Below are 23031 nucleotides of genomic sequence, written 5' to 3'. Positions count from 1 at the left end.
GAGGGCATGTCACGGACTGCCAGTCTGAGCTCAAGGCCTCCGGGGGACACATTTCCTGTATGTTGTTTTACCCATTTAAGTCCAAGGATGCAACTCTGAGGAGGTGGTGACAGCTAAGCAAACGAGGGTGCGGGGCATGCACACTGCTCCCTCCCTTCTGAAACTCAAGTTCCGGCCCTGCAGTGTGTGTGGGGAGCCCCAACTCCCAGGTTCCTTCTTCTCTCCCTGGGACCCTTATATAGTAGCCAGGCCGGTCAGGCAGAGAGAGATGCCCTGAAATACCTACAGGCCCAAAGTGTACTGGGACTTGCCCTAGGTCATCCAGTGCTTTTGGGGGGGGGGGGCGGTGAAGTCAGAAAGATAAATCAAGAGTTTAGGGGAGCCCCGGGCTCATCTCAACTTCCAGTGGGGGCTTTTCCTTCACTACCCTCCCACCCAGTTCTCTCCGGATCAGTCAGCAGCTAGTTCCATGCCTTCTAACCCTTTTCTTCCCCTCGGTCTTTGACTTCCTCTCTTCTTAATTCCCTGGCAACCGCACAAGTGGGTTCAGAGCTCCAGAGCTCCAGGCCCCACCAGCTCTCTGACACCATTCCTCCAGTCCCTCACACTGGGTAAATGCCCGCAGGCCATTCTGCACCCCTTCTCCTTAGCGCACCACAGCTGTCCCCCCCCACCCCCCCACCCCGCCCCTCACCGGCCTTACCCCTCTCCCCCAGCCCGGGCCTCTCTACCCCGCCTCCTTCCTTTTCTTCCCTCCCAGCCCCGTTTCCTGCGACCCCCCAACCACCACTTAAGCCACGTCCTCTTCAGAGAAGCAACTCAAACCCACAAGACGTACCCCTTCTCCGCCCGCGAACTCCCTCACCAGGCCCATCCCATTCTCTTTCTCCTTCTACGGCCCAAGCCCACCCGGTCGGCAGCAACTCTGCACCACCCCCAAGCTCGTTCCCGCCCCCTGGACCCCTTTTTTGCGTGTCCCCCACATCGACCCTCAGCCTCATGCCTCTGCAAGGCGGTTCGCCGCTGCGAGCTTCGCGATTGAACCCCCAGGGCGCGACCCCCGGCACTCACCTGGGCCTCGGCCGCCGCGCGCCGCCGGTCCCGGGCCGGGTCCCAGCCCGCCCGCCGGCCCCTCGTCCGGCCGCTCCGCCCCACCGCGCCCGCAGCTCCCCCGCGCGCTCCCGCTTCCGGGTTCCGGAGAGGCGGGGCTAGGGCGTGACGCCACGCGCTTCGGGGGCGGAGCGGTTCGAGGCCCCGCCCCAGTCTTCCGCAGGGTCCCCAGCCACCGCCTCCCGCGGCTGGCGGGCGAAAACAAGTGCGAGGGGAGAACGGAAAGGCGCACGGAATAAGAGCTGGCTCCTACGCGCCCTGCGGCCGCGGCCACCCCTCCCGCGACTCCACTCCATGGCCCGGCCCGGGCCGAGGGGCGGGACCTGGGCTTGTAGAGCCGGCCTTTGAGTTGAAGGCGGGAAAATGGCGGATTCCTTGGGTCGCGGCGCCGGGTGAGTGGAGGCGCCGCGGATCTGGATGAGGGGCTGCCGTCATGAAGGCCATGGCCGAGGGTTGGGGTGGCGGTGCGGCCGCGTTGGGGGACGAGGGTCGTCGGGGTGAGTTGGGGTCGGACCCCTCCCAGAACCCCCCGGCTTGCGCTGGCTCCGGTGGCCCCGGCGGGGTGCGGCCTGCGCGCATGCTCGGAGGGCGGGTGCTGGCGGCGGCCCCGAGCTCTAATTCCAGTCTCGACTCGCCGTTACCAGTGATTTAACCTCTGTGCCTCCCTTTCCTCTGCTGTGGAATCCGGTGGGATGACGCTGCCACTCAACCTTCTAGGGACTCTTGTGAGGCCTTAAAGCGTTTGGAACAGTGCCTGTCCTAAATAGGACCTATCTTTATTAGAATTGTCACTTTGTAGTGGACACTTGCCTGGCCGCTAAAGTACCTCCTTGAATCCTCCCACCCGCTTTTTTCTATGCTCCCCATTTTCAAATGAATTGATGGAGGTTCAGAGAGGGAAGGTCTTATTTTCTAGGCTCACAGTAAGAACCAGAAAGACATTGAAGTCTTACCGGGTGGGTGCCAAGTATAATTTTGAGGCAAGATTTGTCTTATTTGTTCATTTGGCAAAAGTTTATTAACATTATGTAGGCCCGCTGAAGTAATTTGTTTCTTCCCCAGCACTTTGCCCTAAATGTGATATTGTCTTTCTGAGCTGTGGGGGAGCTACCTGAGGCTGGCACAGATGTGTCCCCCTGCCACCTCCAGGTCTCTAAAGGTTTGGTCTGATTCCATCACTTAGACTCCAGGGCCCTGCCTCATACCCCAGAGGGAATCTTTACTTTCCCCCCTCCACTTTGTTGTTTTGACTGCAAGCAGGGGCTGAAAATATTCATTGTCCAGTCCAGGGGTGCCAAACCCCAGGCTCTCGGAATAGGTCTCAGCCCTTAAGCTAGAAAATCAGAACTCTGCCAGCCACACCCAGAGTTCTCCTGATTTGCATCCCTGTCAGTTCTCTGGGCTGATTGCTTCCTTTATCCATATCATTCTTCTCTGTCCTCCACAACCTCCTTGAACCCAGCCTTAGAATGTCTTGAGCAAATAGTGGTTTGTCATTCCCCTCCTTATCCCCCCATTTCCCTCCAGTTATGTATCTGGAGTGCTCCTCATAGCTGTCTGATGGGGAACCATGCTGGGCATCCCTCTCATCGAAGGAACTCTATTTCTTGTTCACCACGTAGCCCCAGTGGATATAGTAGGTACATAAATGCCTGATGAATTAACCTGTGATTTCAGTTGAGATCTTTGAGTCTTGGCAAAAGTGCTCACTCCTCTCATCTGGTCCTTGTCAGTTTAGGTGTTGGGCTTTGCTGCGTTACCTTGTGTGCCAGAGGCTCTGTGTCCCTCTTCCTGTGGCAGTACCCCTGCCTCACAGAAATCAAAAGCCCAGGCTCCTCACTGGCTTGCCTCAGCTTCTTGACCAAATACAAATCTTCCTCAGCTTAGGATGGTGTAACAACATCCTCATAACTCATTATAAGCTGAAAATAAGTGGAAGATGCATTTACTACCACAGCACCTCATAACTCAGCCTACCTGACTTAAACAAGCTCAGCACACTGACATTAGTCTCTAGTCAGGCAAAATCATCTCACACAGAGCCCATTTTATACTGAAATGTGGAATTTCTCACGTAGTTGGTTGAGTACTATACTGAAAGTGAACTGAGTGCCGTCATTCCAGATGTGAAGTACAGTGTCTACTGAATGAGTCATTTTTTTAAAAGATTTATTTATTCATGCTATTGAAGAACTGGGGTACAGGCCAGAGGTATTGGGGGGGTAAGAGGATTCACCCAGAGACAGGGTGGAGAGCAGAACGGGCAGATTGACTGAAATACACTGCTGAGGGGACCAGCGGGTGAGACAGGAGAGGTCTGCTGTGCCATGTGGATCACCTCCCTGGCCGGGAATCAAACTCGTGCTGCAGTGGTTGTGGGTAGCTTCGTAGTGCTGCGTCTTAACCCCTTGCCCCACCAGGGAGACCCCTGAATGAGTCATGTTTGCGCCATCATAAGTTGAGTCATCATAAGTCAGGGTGTCTGTCCATAAATAAGATTTTTTTCCTCCGCTCAGGAAGCCTTCTGCAGGGGGTCCCAGTACTCCTAGTGGTGCTAAGATGAAAGGAAGAAAAACACAAGGTAAGTAAAGTTAGGAACTCCTTCATGATTCGTTAAAATAAAAATGATTTTTTTTTTCTTTCAGTAAGTGCTTTTGGGAAAGAAAAAGACCAAGCAAGGGAGCTAGAACTTCCTTCCAGCCACACCTTTGGGAATTCTGGGTCTGCTCACCCAGCCCTGCAGCCAGGAGTGTTGTAGGCCCTGGTTGGGTCCTCCAGGCCAATAGGTCTTTCCAGCCGTGGGGTGGAGGGCTGTGCCTGGGACTTGCCACTTGGCATGTAGGTGTGGAGAGCATGAGCTGAACTCACTACTGAACAGTAGCGTCTCCATTCCCTCACTGTAAGTGGTCAGTCCAGGGTACTATGAGTTCAGTGCCCACCTCTTGCTTTGAGGTCATTTAATATTCCCCTGGACTCAGTAATGTCCGACGTGGACGGTAAACTTAAAAAAGTAAAAGTAAAAGAAAACTTGAGTTGTGCTAGATGCCCGTGCTCATTGCAGAGAATGTGGCAGAATTCTGGTTCCAAATGACTGAAGGTTGTCATGTTGCATCACTGCTTAATAATCTTGTTAGACCCTCTATTTTATTTGCACACAACCTAGTTCTTAAACATAGATTACATCCTTTATCATGTTGCTTTTGTGGAATATCTACCACTGTTTAAATAAACCTGTATACTAGTTTTCCAGAAACTTGGAACTACTTTCCAACTGTCCAAGTCCCTCCTAGATGAGCTAAACCCTTTGCTAACTATATTAGACTCAATGCAGGATGACCTTTCCTGATTGGAAGTGGGGGTGTATCCTTTTCCTTGCTTGTCATTCAGTGGCAGACCATCAGTGTGGCTTAATTCTTTCCCTTCCTGGCCCTGGTCTTAACCCTGAGGTGTGTCCTGCCTGTTGTCTGACCCACTTGTCCTCGAGACATGATTCATCCCTTCTAAGGGTGACCTTCAGCTCCATAGCCAGTACGGGGCTCCCCATTAACTGAGGGTGCACATCCTTTCCTCTCAGGGTTGCAACTGCAATCCCAATTACCAAAGGAAAACACAAATCCTAGTGTGAAGATAACTCCTGGAACCACATTCTCACTCTCTGAGCTGTCAGCCTGGGTTCACTGACCATGTCACTCTCTCTTTGGTAAAAAGGAGCCTTCTGGGGCCTCCCTGGTGGCGCAGCGGTTGAGCGCTGGGTTGCAAAGCTGCCCACAGCCTCTGCGGCGCCGGTTTGATCCCCGGCTGCTCCCCGGCCACCGGAGGAGGGTCCCACATGGCGCGCAGACCTCTCCTGCCGCCCGCTGCTCCCCTCAGCAGTGTACTTCGGTCCTTCTGCCTGCTCTGCTCCCCGCTCTGGCTCTGGTGAATTCTCTCACCCTCCCGTGCTTCTGACTGTACCCAGTGCATGAATAAACAAAACAAACAAACAAACAAACAAATAAATAAATAAAACATGCCTCTGTTTAAAAAAAAAAAAAAAGGAGCCTTCTGAATTTTAGAGACACCCGGAGTGGGTACAGGACAATCAGTGCACCAAATGGAGATGCGGGGACCGTAGGTTGTGTCAAATGATGATGTGCTATGTATAAAACAGCAAGATGAAAGTAACTTCTGGACCCCAAGGGTTCAGGGGTGGTGCAATGAAAGATGGTACCGTGAGTGAGGGGTCATGGAGTGAGCTGAGAAGGGAGGAGGAGGCAAGTAGGAGGCCCTGGTGAAAAGTCATCCTTTGGTTCAGTCCCTGAATCCACTCCCTGCTTTAACCTTCAGCGCGTAGCTCCTGTTGATCAGTTTAACTCTGCTGCTAGCCCAGAGACTTGTATTCGGAGGTCTCCCATACATGTTCATATAACAATAGGTGTCCCATATATATTCCTGCATGGTGGTGATCCAATTATGTTCTTATATAATAGGTGCCTCACACATAGGCTTAGAGATAGTAGATGTCCAATAAAGTTCCTGCACAAAGCAGTTGCCCCATCCATGTTCCTGCACACAGGTGTCCCATACATGCTTGCCAGTGCTCCAGGACAGAATTTGAGAGGAGCAAAGAGAAGCAGTTCCCCAGTGCTGTCTTGAGCACGGAAAGTCCTTAGCACCCAGGTATTGGAGTGGGTGTGTGTGGGATCCTCAGCATCCACTGTTTATTTGTTTATTTGTATACCAACTGTGTGTCCCCACAGGTGGACGTGTGGTTGAGTCCCGATACTTGCAGTATGAAAAGAAAACCACCAAAAAGGTAACATAGAACATGTTTGAAAGATTCTAAAGGAGTTCTGATGAACCTGGGATTCCAAGACAAGTCCTAGACACCAGGCATAGTGGTCCCGAAGAAAGCCTTTACCATCTTTGTTCAGCTGTATCTGAGGTGCTGCCGTTTGTGCCATGTCATGAGTGTCGAGCCTGGCCACTCTATTCGAGAGTCCCTTTGGCAAACCCCTGTGATCTCTGTTGAAATCTAAAACTGTCCTTGCCTCTAAGCGTGAGAGTTCTTTTCTGAGTTCTGTCTTGGAGTAGTTCTGCCTCATTTCTAGCAAACCGCCTGGGCCTACCTGCTCTTTAACAAATACCTGCCGGGTTTTAGAGAAAGAGATAATAGACCTGTATCATCCAATAATAGAGGAAGAGTTCAGAAAACTATGAAAATTATGAATCTGCTTTAGGGGCCCCTGAGATTAGAATCTGGGGAGTCATGGCCGTGGGCAGTGGCGCCCCATAGACTCCCGGGCTGTGGAGGAGGGCCCGTTGAGCCTCGGCTTTGTCTGGCTCTCCGAACACTCCACTGCCCCAACCAAGGGGTTGACGCAAGCCACAGGCTATGACCTGTGTCGTGCCTATGATTATACGGTACCACCTATAGAGACAGCCCTGTGAAAACTCACATTCGATAGCTCTTCTTATGAAAGAGTAACTCCACATTCTGGCTTGGCTGCAAAACACTTCATAGATGTAGAAGCTGGTGTCATAGATGAAGATTATAGATGAAGGAAATGTTGGTGTTGTACTGTTTAATTTTGGCAAAGAAAAGTTTGAAGTCAAAAGGGGTGATCGAATTGCACAGCTCATTTGTGAAAGAATTTTTTATCCAAAAATAGAAGTTGTTCAAATTTTGGAGGACACTGAAAGGGGTTCAGGAGACTTTGGTTCCACTGGAAAGAATTAATTATACCAAGAATAGAAAATGGCAAAATTACTTCTTTGTTAAAAATAAAAGTTTTTGCTGAAAGTGGAAAAAAGAAAGGGAAAGAAAATTATGAAACCATTGAAAACCATGACATAAAAGACACTTCATCATTTGAGAGCTTGCCTTGTGTACAGTTTAGCAAAAACGATCAGTTTACCCAATTATGTATTTGTTTCCAATTATGTATTTGTTTCTCAGTTTACTGCTGAGAATGTAGTGAAGGTTGTGTTAGTCCCTCTGCTTGCTATGTCTTTGTTTATTGTAAAATTTAAATATTAATTGCTTTTCCCTTTGTTTTACTGAGTAGGGTAAGTCACAGGTTCTCAACAGTGTGACTTAAGCTCTGGCTTGAGGAAAAAGGTCTTTGTGCAAATTGACACCTCTCAAAAATTCCCTTTTTAATTAACTGTATTTTCTAGAGCATTTTTAGATTCACAGCAAAATTGAGTACAGAGATTTCCCATATCCCTCCTACTCCCACACATATACAGCCTCCCCCTCTATCAACACCCTCCCACTCCCACTTGAGTGGTGCATTTGTCATAATTAATGATCCTACAGGGACTCATCATCAAACAGAGTCTGGTTTACTGGCTTACAGTGTCAGGGTAACTTTCAATCAAGGGACATACTTCATATGATCACACCTTGATCATTTTCATCTTGCCCTGCAGACTTGGTCATAGTGCCCCCATGTGTCTGCCGTAGTGTTGTCTGACTTTGTAGCTTTGTCTTTTCCATAGGTCATTTAAAAGGTGTCACACAGGGTGCAGTCACTCGTGTGTGACTTCTCTTACATAAAGAGCACATTGGAGGTCTCTCCCTATTATTGCCCTATCATTGCCAGTCAGGGTCAGTTGGTTTTGGTGGCTGAAGGAATTTGATTGGTTTCCAGTTTTTGGCAGTTACAAACAAAGCCTCCTTAAACATTCCTGCGCAGGCTTCCATGTGGATGTGTTCTCATTTTTTCCCGGGAGGGGGATTATAGGCTACATGTATGCTTGACTGTGTAATAAACTGCCCGACTACAATCCAAAGTAGCCTTACCTCTGCAGCTCCACCAGCCCCAAGTGTGAGTTCCTTTTGATACTTTGAGATTGAAGCCCAATAAGTTTGAAGTAGTACCTTATTGTGGTTTTAATCTGCTTTTCCTATTTTTTTTAAAGAATTACTCCTTTATTGTAAGATTTTTATTTTATTTATTTTTGCGTGGAAGAACTGGGGTCTGGGCCAGACGTGCGGAGGGTAAGATGATTCACCAGAAACAGAGTGGGGGGCAGAACAGGCAGCTCTACTGAAATACACTGCTGAGGGGAGCAGAGGGCGAGACAGGAGAGGTTTGCTGCACCATGTGGGTTAGCTCCCTGGCCAGGCATCAAACTCATACTACAGTGGCTGGCCTTAGCTTAATAGCTCTGAGACTTAACCCGTGTGCCACCGGGGAGGCCCTAAAAGCTCTTTCTATATACTTTGAATATCAGCCCTTTATGATTACCTGCAGGTATTTTTTCCCAGTCTGTGGCTTGTTTTTTCATTCTCTCAGTATTTTGTTGGAAGCAGAAATTCTCAATTTTGATGGCTTTTCTGCTTTTATGGCTTGTGCTTTTGGTGTCTGAGAAATCTTTACCTTCACTCAATATCACAAAGATTTTCTCTCATGTTTTCTTCCAGGAGTTTTACTGCTTTAGGTTTTACATTTAGGTCTGTGATCCTTTTTTTCTAAAACACATTTTATTTTATTTTTAAAGGTTTATTTATTTATGCATATAAGAGCAGGGGTATAGGCCAGAGGTGCAGGGGGTGAGAGGATTCACCAGACAGTGGGGAGCAGAACAGGCAGATCTACTGAAATACACTGCTGAGGGGAGCAGCAGGTGAGACAGGAGAGGCCTGCTGTGCCATGTGGGTCACCTCCCTGGCTGGGGATAGAATTCCTGCTGTAGTGGCTATGGATAGCTTGATAGTGCTATCATTAACCCTTGAGCCACCAGGGAGGCCCTAAATGCATTTTAAAAGGTCAGGTTTATTAAGGAAAGGAGAAGGAGAAAAAGAGCACCTTGTGAGTAGTCACAAGTGGAGAGTCTTGGGAGGCAAGTTGCTATGATCCATTTTGAATTCTTATGTCTGGTGCAATGATGAAATCAAGGTTTGTTATTTTAAGTGTGTGAATGTTCTCTTGTTTCAATACCATTTGTTGAAGCGATTTTCCTTTCCCCATTGTATTGCCTCATCACCTTTGTTGAAACTCAGTGGGCCACACATGTGTGAATCATTTCTGGACTCGATTCTTTTCCATTCTTCTAGTGTCTATTCCTAGGCCAGCTGCCAAGATTATTGTAGCTTTGTAACAAGTCTTGAAATTAGATAGTGTGAATCTCCTACTCTATTCTTTCTCAAAACTGTTTGGCTCTTCTGGAACTTCTGCCTCTCCATGTAAATTTTAGATTTAGCTTGCCATTTTCAACCAAAACTCCTGCTGGGATTTTGATTGTATTGGATCTGTGTATCCATTTTGGGAAAATGACATCTTAAAAATGCAGTCTTCAGGGGCCTCCCCAGTGGCGCAGTGGTTGAGCGCTGGGCTGCGAAGCTGCCTGCAGCCTCTGCAGTGCTGGTTCGATCCCCGGCCGCTGGTGAGGGTCCCACATGGCGCGACAGACCTCTCCTGCCGTGCCCACTGCTTCCCTCAGCAGTGTACCCTGTCAGTCTGCCTGTTCTGCTCCCCGCTCTGGCTCTGGTGAATTCTCTCACCCTCCCATGCTTCTGACTGTACCCAGTGCTTGTATAAATAAATAAATAAATAAATAAATCTATTTTTAAAAAATGCAGTCTTCAATCTATGAACAAAGTACACATCTCCATTTATTTAGGTCTTAGATCTCTTTCAACAGAATTTTGTGGCTTCTGGTGTAAAGATCTGCCCCTTCTATTGTTATGTTTATGTATAAGTATTTGGCATTTTTTACTGCTGTAATACATGGTGCTGTCTTTTTAATGAAGACGTTTTATTTCTTTCTAATTGAAATGTAACTGACATACAACATTTTATAGTCCCAGGTGCACAGCCTAGTCATTTGATATTTACATATATAGTGTGAAATGATCACCACAGTAAGTCTTAGTTTGGTTAACATCCATCACCACAGTTGCACATTTTTTTTTTCTCTGCTGCTGAGAACTTTCATGGCACTTTAATTTCAGTTTCCAAAGTTATTGGTCAGTAGAAATGTGCCTGATTTTTTAAATATTTACCCCTGTATCGTACAACCTTGTTAAACTAACTTAATGGTTTTGGAAGCATTTTTGAAGATGTTTTAGAATTTTTTATGTGAAGAATTACCTCAGCAAGAAAAATTAACTTCTTCCTTCCTTACCCTATTTGCCATTTTCTTATTCTAGTACTTCTAGTACAGGGTTGACAAGAGTGGTGTTTGTGCATTAAGAAATTCTCAGTCTGTATAGTCTGGTTCTATATTGTAACAGCAGGCAGACTTCATGCATTGCTTGATTTTTTGCAAGTTTGAAGATTAATACCTGTATAAAACCTTTTTTTTAAAAAAACCAAAGTAAATATGTTCTTTCTAGAAAACCAGCAAATACTAGGAAGTATACAGGACATTAGCCCCCCTTTAATCTGCGATGTCAAAGATAATCATCAGCACACATTTTGGTGGTTTCCTATGTTCATTGCATGTTGACAAAATTAGTTCATCCTGTATAATGTAAGCAAGTAAATGTCAGACTCCTTAAGTCTGTTCCTCACTTCAAAGTTTGAGCAATGGCAGATTGTGTAAGCCAAGAAGGGGCCTCTCCTCCTGAAGGGTGATGTCTTATCCCCTGAATGTCATGTTCCCCAACAGGCTCCTACAACAGAAGGAGTGGGAAGGACCAGTGGGAAGATGCCTGAACGTGGAAGGAAACCTGTCCCACTGCAGAGGAGCAAAGGTACACAAGGAAGGGGGAGGGTGCTGAGTGTGGTGGTGAATTTTGTTTCCATGTACACTAAGTCAAAACTCCCCTTTTCTTTCTGGGAAACATCAGAAGAAGGAGCCAGGCAAAGAGTTTCAGTGGAAGGATGGACTTGGGGCTTGTGGAGAGCAGATGGGGGATGACAAGGGAATGGGGAGGTTACTTCATCCTTGTGTAGTCCCAGAGAGGAACCACATTGCCATTGTGGGCATGATGAATGGCTGCTCCTAACCCTCCTTCTAGAAGTTGTCACCAAACCAACATGAACAGCTAAGTTTTCTCATTGTGAATGTGATGTGTATTCTATAAAACAATGGAAAGCATAGTATAGGGATGGAAGCCCTCTCATGATCTGCCTCTCAGACCTCTGCTCTCAGCGAATTTGCTGTTTAGTTCTAGGCAACAAGCTTATTTAAGGAGCCTGGGAAGCTCCCTCCCTTGCAAGGTGCTTGGTGCAACCTCACTTAGACCTTCCTCTCCGGCAACAGTGGACAGCTCTTCTGCATGAGAGCAGGTCACACAAAACAAGGCTTTATTGGCCCCATCCCACTCGTTCAGAATGATGACTGCTTTGGCTCTGTAGGAGAAAATTAAGTATGATGTTTTATAACTTAGACTTTCTACTTTATTGTTCAGATCAAGGGTCAGCATACCTTTTCAGGGACAGATGGTAAATATTTTAGGCTTTGAAAGCAAATGCTCTCTGTCACGAAGGCTCTCCTTTGTCATTGAAGAGTGAAAGGAAGACACAGAAGTATACAAATGAGTGAAATTATATGCTAATAAAACTTTATTGACAAACACAGGCTGGAGTTGACCTGTGAGCTATAGTTTGTTTGCCTTTCCTGGTTTAGGTGTTTGTTAGAATTTACTTTGTTCCTTGACCCAGGCATGGTTGAGAAGCCATCACAGGCACAATGTGCTGGAGTGGCCACCTTATTTTCTCTTATGCAGCTAGCATGAGAGCCAGGCATGAAACTGAGACAGCTGGTGTGGCCAGAGGGATTAGCACCCAGGCTTGCCACCTCTGAAAGTCAGGGTTCTCATCTGGGCGAGTGACCCAGGGGACACCTGGGAGACACATGCCCAATATCTGGAGACCCTTCTGGTGTTGTAAGAGAGAGAAGCTACTGGCGTTTGGTGGGTGGAGGCCAGACATGCTGTATGGTGCACAGGAGCCCCCCAACAAAAAACAATGTAGCCCCAAATGTCAGCATTTGTAGAAGTTGAGAAACCACAATTCAAACAACACCATGATGATTTAGAAGGATTGCTTATCGGAGTTCTGTTGTATGGTTTCATAGGAAAATTTTATTGGAGTTCTGCTGTATGGTTTCATAGGAAATTAATTTTCTCAAATACCATACATAAAGATGACAAAACATCCGACCCATCAAAAGCAAGAACAATAAAAAACACCCTCTCCCACCTGTTTTCAGCCCCCAACCAGGAGACAACATGCTCAAATGATTTTTGTTTATTTGAATTGTTTTTTTGGCACTGGCACCACTGGTACTGTGCGCCACACATTATTGTGACTTTGCCCTTTTCTTTTTCTGTCATTTGTTTTCTCAACTGCTTAGTTGTTCATGAAATAGTTTTCTGTTTCATTCCCGGTGTGAAAGTATGTTTCCCGTGCCATCTGTTCACTCAGCAGCATTGGCGCACTGGCTAAATTGAAGCACGCAACACACCTTTGCCCATTTTCTTTCTTTCTTTCTTTCTTTCTTTTTTTTTTTAAAGATTTATTTATTTATGCATGCAAGAACTGGGGTACAGGCCAGACATGTGTGGGGTGAGGGGATTCACCAGAGACAGAGTGAGGACCAGAACAGGCTGATCGAATGAAACACACTGCTAAGGGGAGCAGTGGACCAGGCAGGAGAGGTCTCCTATGCCATGTGGGTTGCTCCCTGGCGGGGGATCGAACTTGTGCTGCAGTGGCTGTTGATTGCTTGACAGTGCTGTCTTTAACCCCTGCACTACCAGGGAGGCCCCATTTATTTTTTTCTAGTTTGTCTTTTATTTTTATTATTATTTTTTAAATTTTATATATTTTTGCATCATTTTTCATTTTTGCACAATGTATGCATTTTCATCTTGGTTATAGTCCCCATATAATTCCCACCCCCTCCTTGTTTTGATCCTGTTTCCTCCTCCCCCCTCTGTAGTGTGTTTTTGGTTTATAGTTGCTTGTTGATTTTGATTTTTACTTATTGTAAGTAGTCTTTTTCATGGTCCCTTGTTTAGGTTTTCTAAATTCCTGCTATGAGTGAGACCAGCCTGTATTTTTCTTTTTCTTTCTGGCTTATTTCACTGATCCCTTCCAGCTCCATCCATGTTGCTGCAAATTGCATGAGTTTATCTTTTTTGATTGCTGAGTAATATTCCATTATGTATATGTACCACATCTGCTTGATCCAGTCATCTGTTTTTGGGCATTTGGGTTGTTTCCATAGCTTACCTATTGTAAATAGTGCTGCAATAAACATAGGGGTGCAGGTGCCCTTTGGAATTAATGTTTCTGTGTCCTTTGGGATAAATAGCTAGGAGTGGAATTGCTGGATCATATGGAAGCTCTATGTTTAGTAGGTCAAGAAATCTCCACACAGCTCTCCACAGTGGTTGGACCAGTTTGCACTCCCACCAGCAGTGCAGGAGAGTTCCTTTTTCTCCACACCCTCGCCAACATTTGTTGTTGCTGGTTTTTTTAATATGTGTCATTCTCACTGGTGTAAGATGGTATCTCAGTGTAGTTTTGATTTGCATTTCCCTGATTACAAGTGATAGTGAACATTTTTTCATATACCTGTTGTCTTTGCCCATTTTAGATGGTTTAAGGCATAACTTTGTAATTTTAAATAGAGGCTAAAAAATAAAAGGCACTCCTAGGGAAGGTGAATAGTTCAGATCTGCCAGAGGAAGAAGGAAAAAGAACAGAGAGTGTAACAAGCCCATGGCATGTAGCTGACCCTTACACAAATGGCTCCCAACTTCATAATGGTGCCACATCCTGTGTTTCAATGTATCATTGGTGTAAAAAGTATACACATTGAACAGAAACCTGGGTCTGGTCCTCTGGTGATGCTGGGCAGTGGAATCTCCCAGTCAGCATTCCTGATGCGTGACATTTGTCACTCACTATGAGTTTAATAGGACACGACCCCATCCTAAGTGGAGGACAGTCTGTATCCTGAAACAGGCCTTTTACTAAGTTCAGCAGAAAGCCTAATTTGCATCTTTGGGTTATAAAGAGTGATTCTTTTTTCCACTTCTGCTTTAAAATATATTCAAGTTGATGGCTGGGAATTTCCAAAGGTTTTTCAGCCTTTTCTCCTTTCACCTCGCAAGAAGGTGGGTTTTTGGGAGCAAGTGGTATTATACAAAAAGTCACTGAGTTCCCAGCTTAGGTGCAGAGCATCTTACCGACTAACTGCTCCCTTCTGGGGGTCCTCTTTTGGCCCACAGACGGCAGCGGGACCGGAAAAGGTGACCTACAGTCCACACTGCTTGAAGGGCACGGCACTGCGCCACCTGACTTGGACCTCTCCGCCATCAATGGTAGGTCTTTTGCTCCCCACCGCCCCAGGCTGGGGATTGCACTGCCTCTCAGTGGGCTTCCAGGTGTACTTTCCTCCCCTTGAAAATGCTCTTCTTCATCTTAGACAAAAGTGTGCTCAGAAGGACTCCACAGTTAGAAAAAACGATGTCAAAGAAAACTGAGTCCTCATCATCGTTTTCTGCCTCTCGGAGGAAGAGCCCAGTAAGTGTATAGAGCAACAGGGAAGCTACTGGCAGACGGGATGCATGTGATTTAACTCCTACAATGTGCCAGGTGCATCATGAAACCCTGAGACTTCCCAAGCAAAGGAGACAGTAGTATATTTTAGGGCAGAATCCAAGGTTACACGTATTACTAGATTGTTGGCAGAGTTTGAGTTTCCTCAAGTGCATATCCAGCAATAGATACCTATGTGGCATCATGTGAAAAATGAGATGGGGCCTTCTTGCTACTGCTGTGCTAGGGAAGGCCCCTGGCAGGAGGGTGGGGGCGTTATGGCCTCAGCCCCTGAGGACCAACGGCAGGAGACCTGAGTCCTGGTTCTGGCTTGGCACCAAGTCAGTGAGTGCCCTCTGGCTGGCCTTGACTTTCCCGCCACTGAGAGGGGGCCAACCATCCTCATTCTTCCACAGTGACCCCAAAAAGACTAAAAAAGAAAAAAGCAACAGGTCACTATATAGTGTCCTTCCTTATCCACAGAGATCCTCTTAGACCCCAGTGGATGCCTGAAACCCTGGGTAATCCTGAGACTTAACATCTACTATATGTTTCTCTACATTTACATGTACAGAAAGTTTATCAGTTAGTCACAGTGAAGGATTAGCACTAATAATTAACAATAAACTAAAACAATTACAATAATATACTCTAACAAAACTTACGTGAACTTATGTCATGCTCAAAATACTGAGACTTCCGATCGGGGCAACCTTGGGTAACAGAACTACAGAAAGTGAAACTGAGGACAGGGAGGGGCTGCCGCACAGTAGAGAATTACTGAGTTACTGAATTAAATAAAGAAAACATGGGCCAGGGGGCGGGCCTGTGTAGAAAGCTGGATGTCCCTCATTTCACTGGGAACCAAAAGTATCTTTTTTCCTCTTAAGGATCTATCCGAAACAATGGAAATGATGGAATCCCAAACCTTACTCCTGACTCTGCTGACTGTAAAGGTGAACACAGAACCTTGTTTGTGTGTGATGTGGGTGGAGGGTGGCTCTATCAGCTGCACAAGTGAAACCCCCTCTGACCTGAGCTCTTATTTCACCCTAAACAGATGGAAAATAGTCTTGCTCTGTTCAAGGAAAAGGCAGAAAGAAATTTATTAATAATGTGCAAAGAGAAAGAGAAGCTACAGAAAAAAGTCCATGAGCTAAAGCGCAGACTTCTCCTCTATCAGCGGACTCAGGAGCTGGTTAATATCCTTGATGCTCAGGTTAGTTGCGACCACCAGGTCTGAGCTGTGAGTCTGGCAGGGCGTGACCAGGAGTATTGATGGTGGGTGTCACTCTGCCGTGAATACCATCAGGTGTAGTATGTGACAGTCGCTAAGAGGACAAGGCTATAATGTTGCATAAAGCCAGCAGGGGAATCTGTCCCTTCACTGTATGTGTACATGTGCTGCAGACACCTGGAACACAAAGACCCTGCTGCCCAGGAGGGCCAGTGCGCTGGTGGGAGACGTGGTCTTGGTGCCACATGGTTGGTGCTGGGAACCTATTGGGTTGTCGGAAAAGTTATGATGTATTTTTTGTTTTTCAAGCAAAAATGTGTCATGACTTTTACAACAATGTAATGGAAAGGGCAGATCAGGGAGTGGTGCCCCTCACCCAGAGCGTGCGTGTCCTGGGCCTTGATATAACCAAGCTCCACAGACTGGATGATAGCTGAAACAAATGGCATTTGTTGTGTCAACTCTGGAAATGGGAAGTTTAAGATCAGGATATCAGCAGAGTTGCTTCCTACGGAGCTGTGAGGGAAGAGTGTGTCCCAGGCCCCCTCTCCTTGCCTTGTCGATGATTGTCATCTTCCTCTGTCTCCTCCCTTGGCCTCCAAATTTTTCTCTATTTCCAAGACACTGGTTATACTGACAGGGCCTGCCCTAATGCCCTCACATTAACTCAGTTATCCTGTAACGTCTCTGTGACCAAATCAGGTCATGTTCTGAGGGTCTGGGAGTTGGCATGTCCACAGAGGAATGGGGGCACAGTTAACTCAGTGTCACCTTTACTAAAAATGGGGTCCCTGTGGACTAGAAGAGAAAGAAATGAAAAATCAGCTAATGATTGTTAAAAAGCCATCGTGAGGACCTGGATCCTGTAGACGAAGGAAATGGGGGTGCTGGAGACCCCCTTGCAGGGCACGGGCATTTCAGATCAACGCTTCAAAGGAGCTTTCCGTGGCCCATGTGACCCCAGTTGAAGGCTCTAAAACATGCTGAAAAGTGAATGCTTATGGTGGGGGGGCTCTGCCACCTTGCTATTGACTGTGCTGCCTTGGGGCAGCCGCTCCCCCAGAAGCTTTCAGAGGATTCCCTGGAAGCGCTTTGAAACACTTTGCTGTGTTTCATCCTCAAGTGTGGGTTGCACTGCGCATGGGGCTGCAGGGTATTGACTCACAGTTCCCCTTCCCTCCGCCTGCAGATAGAGATGCTTGGCCCCTACGAGGCCTTGGCCCAACGCTTCAAAGAACAGTACAAGACACTCGCCACAGCCCTGGACACCACAAGGCATGAGCTGCCTGTGAATTCTATCTACCTGGATGGTGATGGATCTCAGTTCTTAGGTAGGAAACATGCTTCCTGTGTCTGGCACTTGTGACCCTTTGTGGCATCCCACAGCCTCCTCCCAGGAAGTTGATGTGTCCTGTGTCAAATGGCCAAGGACAGCTGCGGGCTGGCTGGGCTGCGGTTTCCTCAGGCTCACACCCCCTAGCTGGATTCGACCCAGGTTTGCAGGGCTTCCTGATGGTTTCCTGCCCCACTGAAAGACATTTGGGGAGCAATCTGCAGTCTCCTAGCTGTGGGGAGCTATGCAGAGGGGCCTCAAGGCCCTTTTCAGGGTCCTACCTAAAGCCTCTGCTGAAGAAACTCATGCTCAATCTTGGAACTCCCTTTTGAGCACTCATCTTCCCAAAGCCAAGTTTTCAGTTACCCTGGAGTGGGTTTTTTTTTTCCTTTTTTTATTTAACAAAATAGGGAAAAACAGTTATTGAGGCCAAAAATGGCCATTTACCTCACCCGAAGCAATGTCCAGTGTTTTAAGTCCTAAACAAAATGCATCTAAGATGGGCCTCCCCAGGTGGCGCAGCGGTTGAGCGCTGGGCTGCGAAGCTGCCCGCAGCCTCTGCAGCGCCGGTTCCATCCCCGGCCATCGGCGAGGGTCCCACATGGTGGGCAGACCTCTCCTGCCGCGCCCACTGCTCCCCTCAGCAGTGTATTTTGTCAGTCTGCCCGATCTGTTCCCTGCTCTGGTTCTGGTGAATTCTCTCACCCTCCCACACATCTGACTGTACCTAGTGCTTGTATAAATAAATAAATCTTTAAAAAAAAAAAATACATCTAAGATGGTGTCTTCCCACCACTAAGAACGCAGACCACCTCTCCCACATGCCCAGGATGGCATCTTACCATCACTGAGGCCTGGAGCATACAGCAACCAGACTCTAGACAGCAACCACTCCAACTCACTGGAGTGGTTATTTCTAAGCAGAGTTCTCAGGAACCATCTAAACACTTTTGCTTAAGTCTGTTGTAAAATATCGCTATTTAAGAGCAGGTGAATTTCCTTCCAGAACCTTCCACAGAAAATTTGTTTGACGCAGTGAAAACAAAGTTCAAGGTCAAAAAGAGTGTGGCTGAATTGGTGGTCCTGTCAGTTGACAGATGTTTTTTTAATAGAATCAAGTTTTTCCAGCATGAAATAGACTTAAGGAAGTGAGCCTTGTGGAACGACTCTCTATCTGGATTCCAATTTTGCAATGATTTCAGTCCCCTGCACATTTCAATCTCCACCCATGATGAGTTCCTTAGATAGTTGCCATGGGAGTGTCCTGGGGCAGCTGCCATAAAAAGATCACAAACTGGGGGGCTTACAACAACCGAATTGCATTCCCCCAGTCCTGGAGGCTGGAAGTCCCAAGATCAAGGTGAGGGCAGGGTGCTTGTTCTGGAGGCTCTGAGGGATGGTCCCTTCCAGGCCTCGCTTCCCACTTCTCGTGTTACTGGCAGCTCTTATCCTTCCTGGAGCCATAGCTGTATCACCCCCTTCAATGTTTTGTCCCCTACAACCTTTTTCCCCAAGCACCTCTGTATCTGAATTCCCTCTTCTTACTGAAGTAGACTCCACCCAACTGAGCTCATTCTAATTCTGTTACTTCAACAAAGATCCCACTTCCAATAGGTTCACTTTCTTGGGTACTTGAGATTGGCACCTGCATGTGTCTTTTAGGGAGGACACAATGAGATAAAAGAGGGTGCATGTGTGAGGCCCTCCTGAGGGTCCCCTCGTCCTCATGTATGGCTGTGATGTGTGCCACAGCAGGGAGACACTGGTCATCTTAGAGCAGTGGGAGGTACAATGGTTCAATTTATGACTTTTTTTATGATGATGGTGTGAAAGCATCACACATTTCAGTATCAACTGTCATTAAGATTTTGAATTTTGGTCTTTTCTTGGCTAGCACTGTGTAGTACCATGTTCTGTGACACTGGGTAGGGCAGCAAGCACAGCTCGCAGTCAGCCTCGCCATCACAAGGGGAAACAGCCAGTACTCCACTGTGTGTAGTATTCAGTGAATGACATGAGATAGTCAACACTAGTGTATAAATAGGCTCTGTGTGAAATGCTTTTGCCCAACTGGAGGCTGATGTCAGTGTTTTGAGCACGTTTAAGGTCAGCTAGGTTGAGCAATGGTGCTTGGTAGTTGAAGTGTAGTAAATGCATTTTTGACTTACAGTATTTTCAGCTAACAAAGGTTTTATGGGGCCATCATCTTATTGTAAGTCAAGGAAGATCTGTACAGTGTGGTTGCAAGCAGTTCTCCTGGGGTAGGGGTGGTGCATGGGTGCTGGAAATGAATGAGAACAGATTAGTTTTTAAGTTACTCACAGTGTAGACTTTCTATGTCTTTTCCATTCGTTTCTGCTGAGGACATCCAAATGTCTTTCCATTTCTATTCCCCAGTGGCTTCACGGCAGACGCGCCTGACCTACTGTCTCAGTCCACTGTGATCTCAGGCAGAGGGGCTGAGGGCAGCACCAGCTCAGGTGCTTTTGCAATTCCAGTACCACTGGATAGCATTCCAGAGAAATGTCACTCAAGCTGGGTGTCCTTGTTCAGGTACCTGAAACCCTGTGTGACTACCCTTTCCTCCTGCAGATGATCTACAGCAGGAATTGATGACCACTCGACGCCTGCTGGGAGAACTTGGCATTGGCAGTTCAGAAGAAAATGGGAAGCTGTTGGAACTGCTGAATGAGCTCAGGGAAGCCACGCAAGTAAAGGACCTTGAGCTTCGAAGGTAGTTTAGAACATAGTTTTAAAAAAAGGACAACCCCTACCAGGCAGGGACGAGCTGTGGGCACTGCACTGCTTGAGTTAGCTGAGGGTGCAGGGGTCTGCGAGGCCGGGAGAGTGGAACAAGTGGGCAGGAGCCTTCAACTCACTGAAACCCTGTGTGATTCTCAAGCAGCCAGAATGGAAAGAGGGAGACAGTGGCGCCCTCTCTTGGTCTGTCCATGCTTTAAGTGTCTTCCAAGGAAAGCATTTTTAGAATTTCTTATTGAGGTGTAAATACGTGCAGATGAAGCATTGGGCATAGCTGCACAGCGAGATGGGTGGAAGCAGCCCCCAGGTCCAACACAGCCACAGCCCCCACAGCTGCCTTGGTCCCCTCCTCTCATTGTCGATGCCTCCCTCAGAGATTTCTAACCTTGGGCCTTTCTAGTTCTTCCCCCCAAAGAATCTGCTTTCCTCTCGTTTGCATGGCTCAATACAGCTGGCCCTCTGTGTCTGTGGGTTCACCTGCTATTAGTCCTGTAGTGGTTGTGTTTGTACTGGGCAAGTACAGACTCTTTTCTTGTTATCCCTCGTACAGCATAAGAGCTGTTTACCTGAAGCTTCCGTTGTATTAGGTGGTGCAAGTAATCTAGAGAAGGTTTGAAGTGTACGGGAGCCTGTGGGTGGGTTATATGCAAATACTGTGTGTTTTTATGTGAGGACCTGAGCATCTGGGGTTTGGGTACTCTCGGAGATGGGGGTCCTGAGGCCAATCCCTGCCCTCCCACCACCGCAGATATTGAGGGACAACTGAACACTTCCTGGGTTACCTGATCTATTTGAAAGGGACTTATGAAGAAAGACATCTGCCACCTACGTGGTGTTTCCTGCCTGTGCCGGGATGAAACGAGGACACACAAAGGTGTCTGGGTTGGAAGGGTCATGGGTTGAAATGGCCAAACCTGCTCGATTAGTACTTGTTCGTTCGATGTTCTTAGGCTGTGTGATGGCAGGGATGTTATCTTGGCCATGCTGTTATCTGCTCCTAGGGCAGGTTGTGTCATGGTATCTCTACTCCCTAAATGTTTGTCAGGAAAAGTACTGTTCTTTCAGACAATGCTTGCTTACCAACGATTTCCCACGTGAATCTGTCTCCTCCGATGTGGTCCTGGTGATGGAGGTGCTCTAGCCTTCTCGTCCTACCCTGCTCTCAGGCCTGGGGTTGAAGGGCCTTCTCTGCCTTGTTTCCACAGGAGCTTTGCTCAGGTGCTGGAGCTGTCTGCTGAGGTGAGCAAAGAGGCGGCCTTGAGCAGCCAGGAGGCCTGGGAGGAGGCCCAGGGGTCCGCTGCCGCACGCCAGTGGTACTTCAGTCCAGAGGGCGCCTGCAGGGAATCTCCAAGTGACCTGAAGAGCCCTCTCCTCTTCTGGAACAATGACCAGGCGCATGTACCCTGAATGTGCACAGCCCGGTCCAAGTAGAATATTCCCGTCAACTTCAGGATAGAGATATAATGGGCTGCGTCTTCGGGCACATTTGTGCCATGGTGGTTCATGTGTGGTATTCTAGAAACTGAGCACTTTATGCACTTAGCAGCAAAACTATTTTTGTATGGTGATCTTGTTAGATATTTAAAAAATAAAATTTGCAATTGAGCCTTGATTTCGTCATCAGCACCAGCAGACAGCAAGCGTTGTCCCTGGTTCCACTGAACAGCTGGTCCAGAGCCCCAGGACCTCTGAGACAGTAGGTGTTTCACCTTCAGGATGGCTCGTGTCTTTTGGAGTGGTCATTGACTCTCAAATGGGACCCGTCCTGTCCAGGGCCAGTGGCCGTCGCCAGAAGGCACCTCGGCTTTGACTAGCTGCGGTCCTCACTCCACACTGGACACTGTCCAGCACTCGGCTCCTGTCAACACTGTGGGACCCCGGCAGTCACACTGGATCCCAGGTAGTGTACCTGCTTTGCCTTTAGCGGCTCCTGTGTGTTCTGTCTGTGTTACGCCACCAGGAAAGGGAACATCCCTGAATGAGACGTGGCATCCATCAGCATGTGCTTGTGGGTAAAGGAGACCAGACACTCACTCAGAGCTTTGCAGACAGACTGGCTTCTGGCTGTCCCTTACTTCTAACCCTGCTCCCAATGGGGGTCTCCTAGGACTTCAGTGAGGTTTCTACTCACAATTGTAGGGAAGAGAGGGGTCTCCTTTCCACACAACGTGCAAGTGGAGCAGACACAGCCTCTGCCCTCAAGCCTGTTGAATTTACTCCAGTTGCCAAGAACACACCCCCTTAGTTCTGAGTCCTGACTGTTCTCCTTGGAGCTCCTGTATCAGATACCCAGAAATGTCTCTGCCCCTGATACCCCCATTCATGTGCAAAAGTTTTGAATTTACAGAAGAGGGGTATCCCACGATCCTGGTCCTTTTGTTGGGTTCTTATCTTCACTAATTAGCCCAAATGATTCTAGGTCAGGCTTTGCATTAGAATCTGCTTTCTAGCCTTTTAAATCCCTCCAAACAGGCAAAGCCAGCAGACTTGTTTGTGGCCTTGAATGTCCGGGGGCCAGCACTGCCCACCCAGCCTTTCGTAGTGCTGGACTCTGACCTTTGCTTCAACTCGTCATGGTGTCTTTAGATTCTGTTTCTTAGTAAGCACCTAAAGATTTCCACCCTTTGCTTAAATCTGTTTTAGCATCTTTTAAGACACCTGAGGGGAAGATGAGATGCCACAGATAGGAGGTGTCCATGCAAAAGGGTCCCCAAATCATAGCACTTACTATACCTGGGTAATGAGCATACTCAGCAGGCAGCCACCCCGGTTATCTTAGGATCAGCCCCACGTCACTGGCACAGGAAGTGTCTCAGTTACTTCATCTGGGGTGTGTCCCACTTGACATTTATAAGAGGAGTTGGACAGCCTCACCCCCTCCCCACCCCCACAGTGAGCAGACCTAAGGCGGCGTTTATGTCGTTTGCCTTGTGGTCCTCAGCAGTGAAGTGTCTGTGCCACATACACTGTCCTTGACGGCAGCTGTGGGTTGTGTATCAACTCAAGCGTGCTCTTCCGCACTGCAGCATTGCAGCCACACCCTGTTCCCAGCTTACATCCATGTCAGGATGGAGCACAAAATCCAACTGCACCGCAGTACCCTC

General features: G+C 47.6%; 2 protein-coding genes and 1 pseudogene across 11 annotated transcripts in view; 2 read left to right on the top strand and 1 right to left on the bottom strand.

Annotated features, from left to right (window-relative positions):
* Window positions 1–1111, bottom strand: part of MYO9B (myosin IXB) — an 89478-nt gene extending 88367 nt beyond the window's left edge. For all 9 annotated transcript variants that reach the window (XM_054693348.1, XM_037506116.2, XM_037506111.2 and 6 more), the window contains exon 1: window positions 1072–1111. The gene's annotated coding sequence lies outside the window, so the exon portion shown is untranslated. The remainder of the gene's footprint in view (window positions 1–1071) is intronic.
* Window positions 1112–1423: 312 nt separating this feature from the next.
* HAUS8 (HAUS augmin like complex subunit 8) lies at window positions 1424–21558 on the top strand. 2 transcript variants are annotated; one of them, XM_037506105.2, is made up of 11 exons: window positions 1424–1502; window positions 3627–3691; window positions 5850–5905; window positions 10711–10795; window positions 14288–14380; window positions 14485–14582; window positions 15488–15553; window positions 15658–15816; window positions 17024–17165; window positions 19760–19901; window positions 21133–21558. In XM_037506105.2, exons 1-11 carry the CDS (start codon window positions 1474–1476, stop codon window positions 21332–21334), a joined length of 1137 nt encoding a protein of 378 aa, XP_037362002.1. In that variant the 5' UTR covers window positions 1424–1473; the 3' UTR covers window positions 21335–21558. The 2 variants fall into 2 exon arrangements, with proteins under 2 accessions (XP_037362002.1, XP_037362003.1); XM_037506106.2 differs by lacking the exon at window positions 1424–1502 and adding an exon at window positions 1735–2066.
* Window positions 6057–7948, top strand: LOC119240260 (deoxyuridine 5'-triphosphate nucleotidohydrolase-like; annotated as a pseudogene).
* Window positions 21559–23031: the final 1473 nt, after the last annotated feature.

This window comes from Talpa occidentalis, unplaced genomic scaffold, assembly GCF_014898055.3.
Source record: "Talpa occidentalis isolate TD23 unplaced genomic scaffold, MPIMG_talOcc4v2.1 talOcc4.12, whole genome shotgun sequence".
NCBI classification, from domain to species: domain Eukaryota; kingdom Metazoa; phylum Chordata; class Mammalia; order Eulipotyphla; family Talpidae; genus Talpa; species Talpa occidentalis.
The sequence above is the reverse complement of the archived record's forward strand: the minus strand, read 5'-3'. Positions and strand labels throughout refer to the sequence as shown.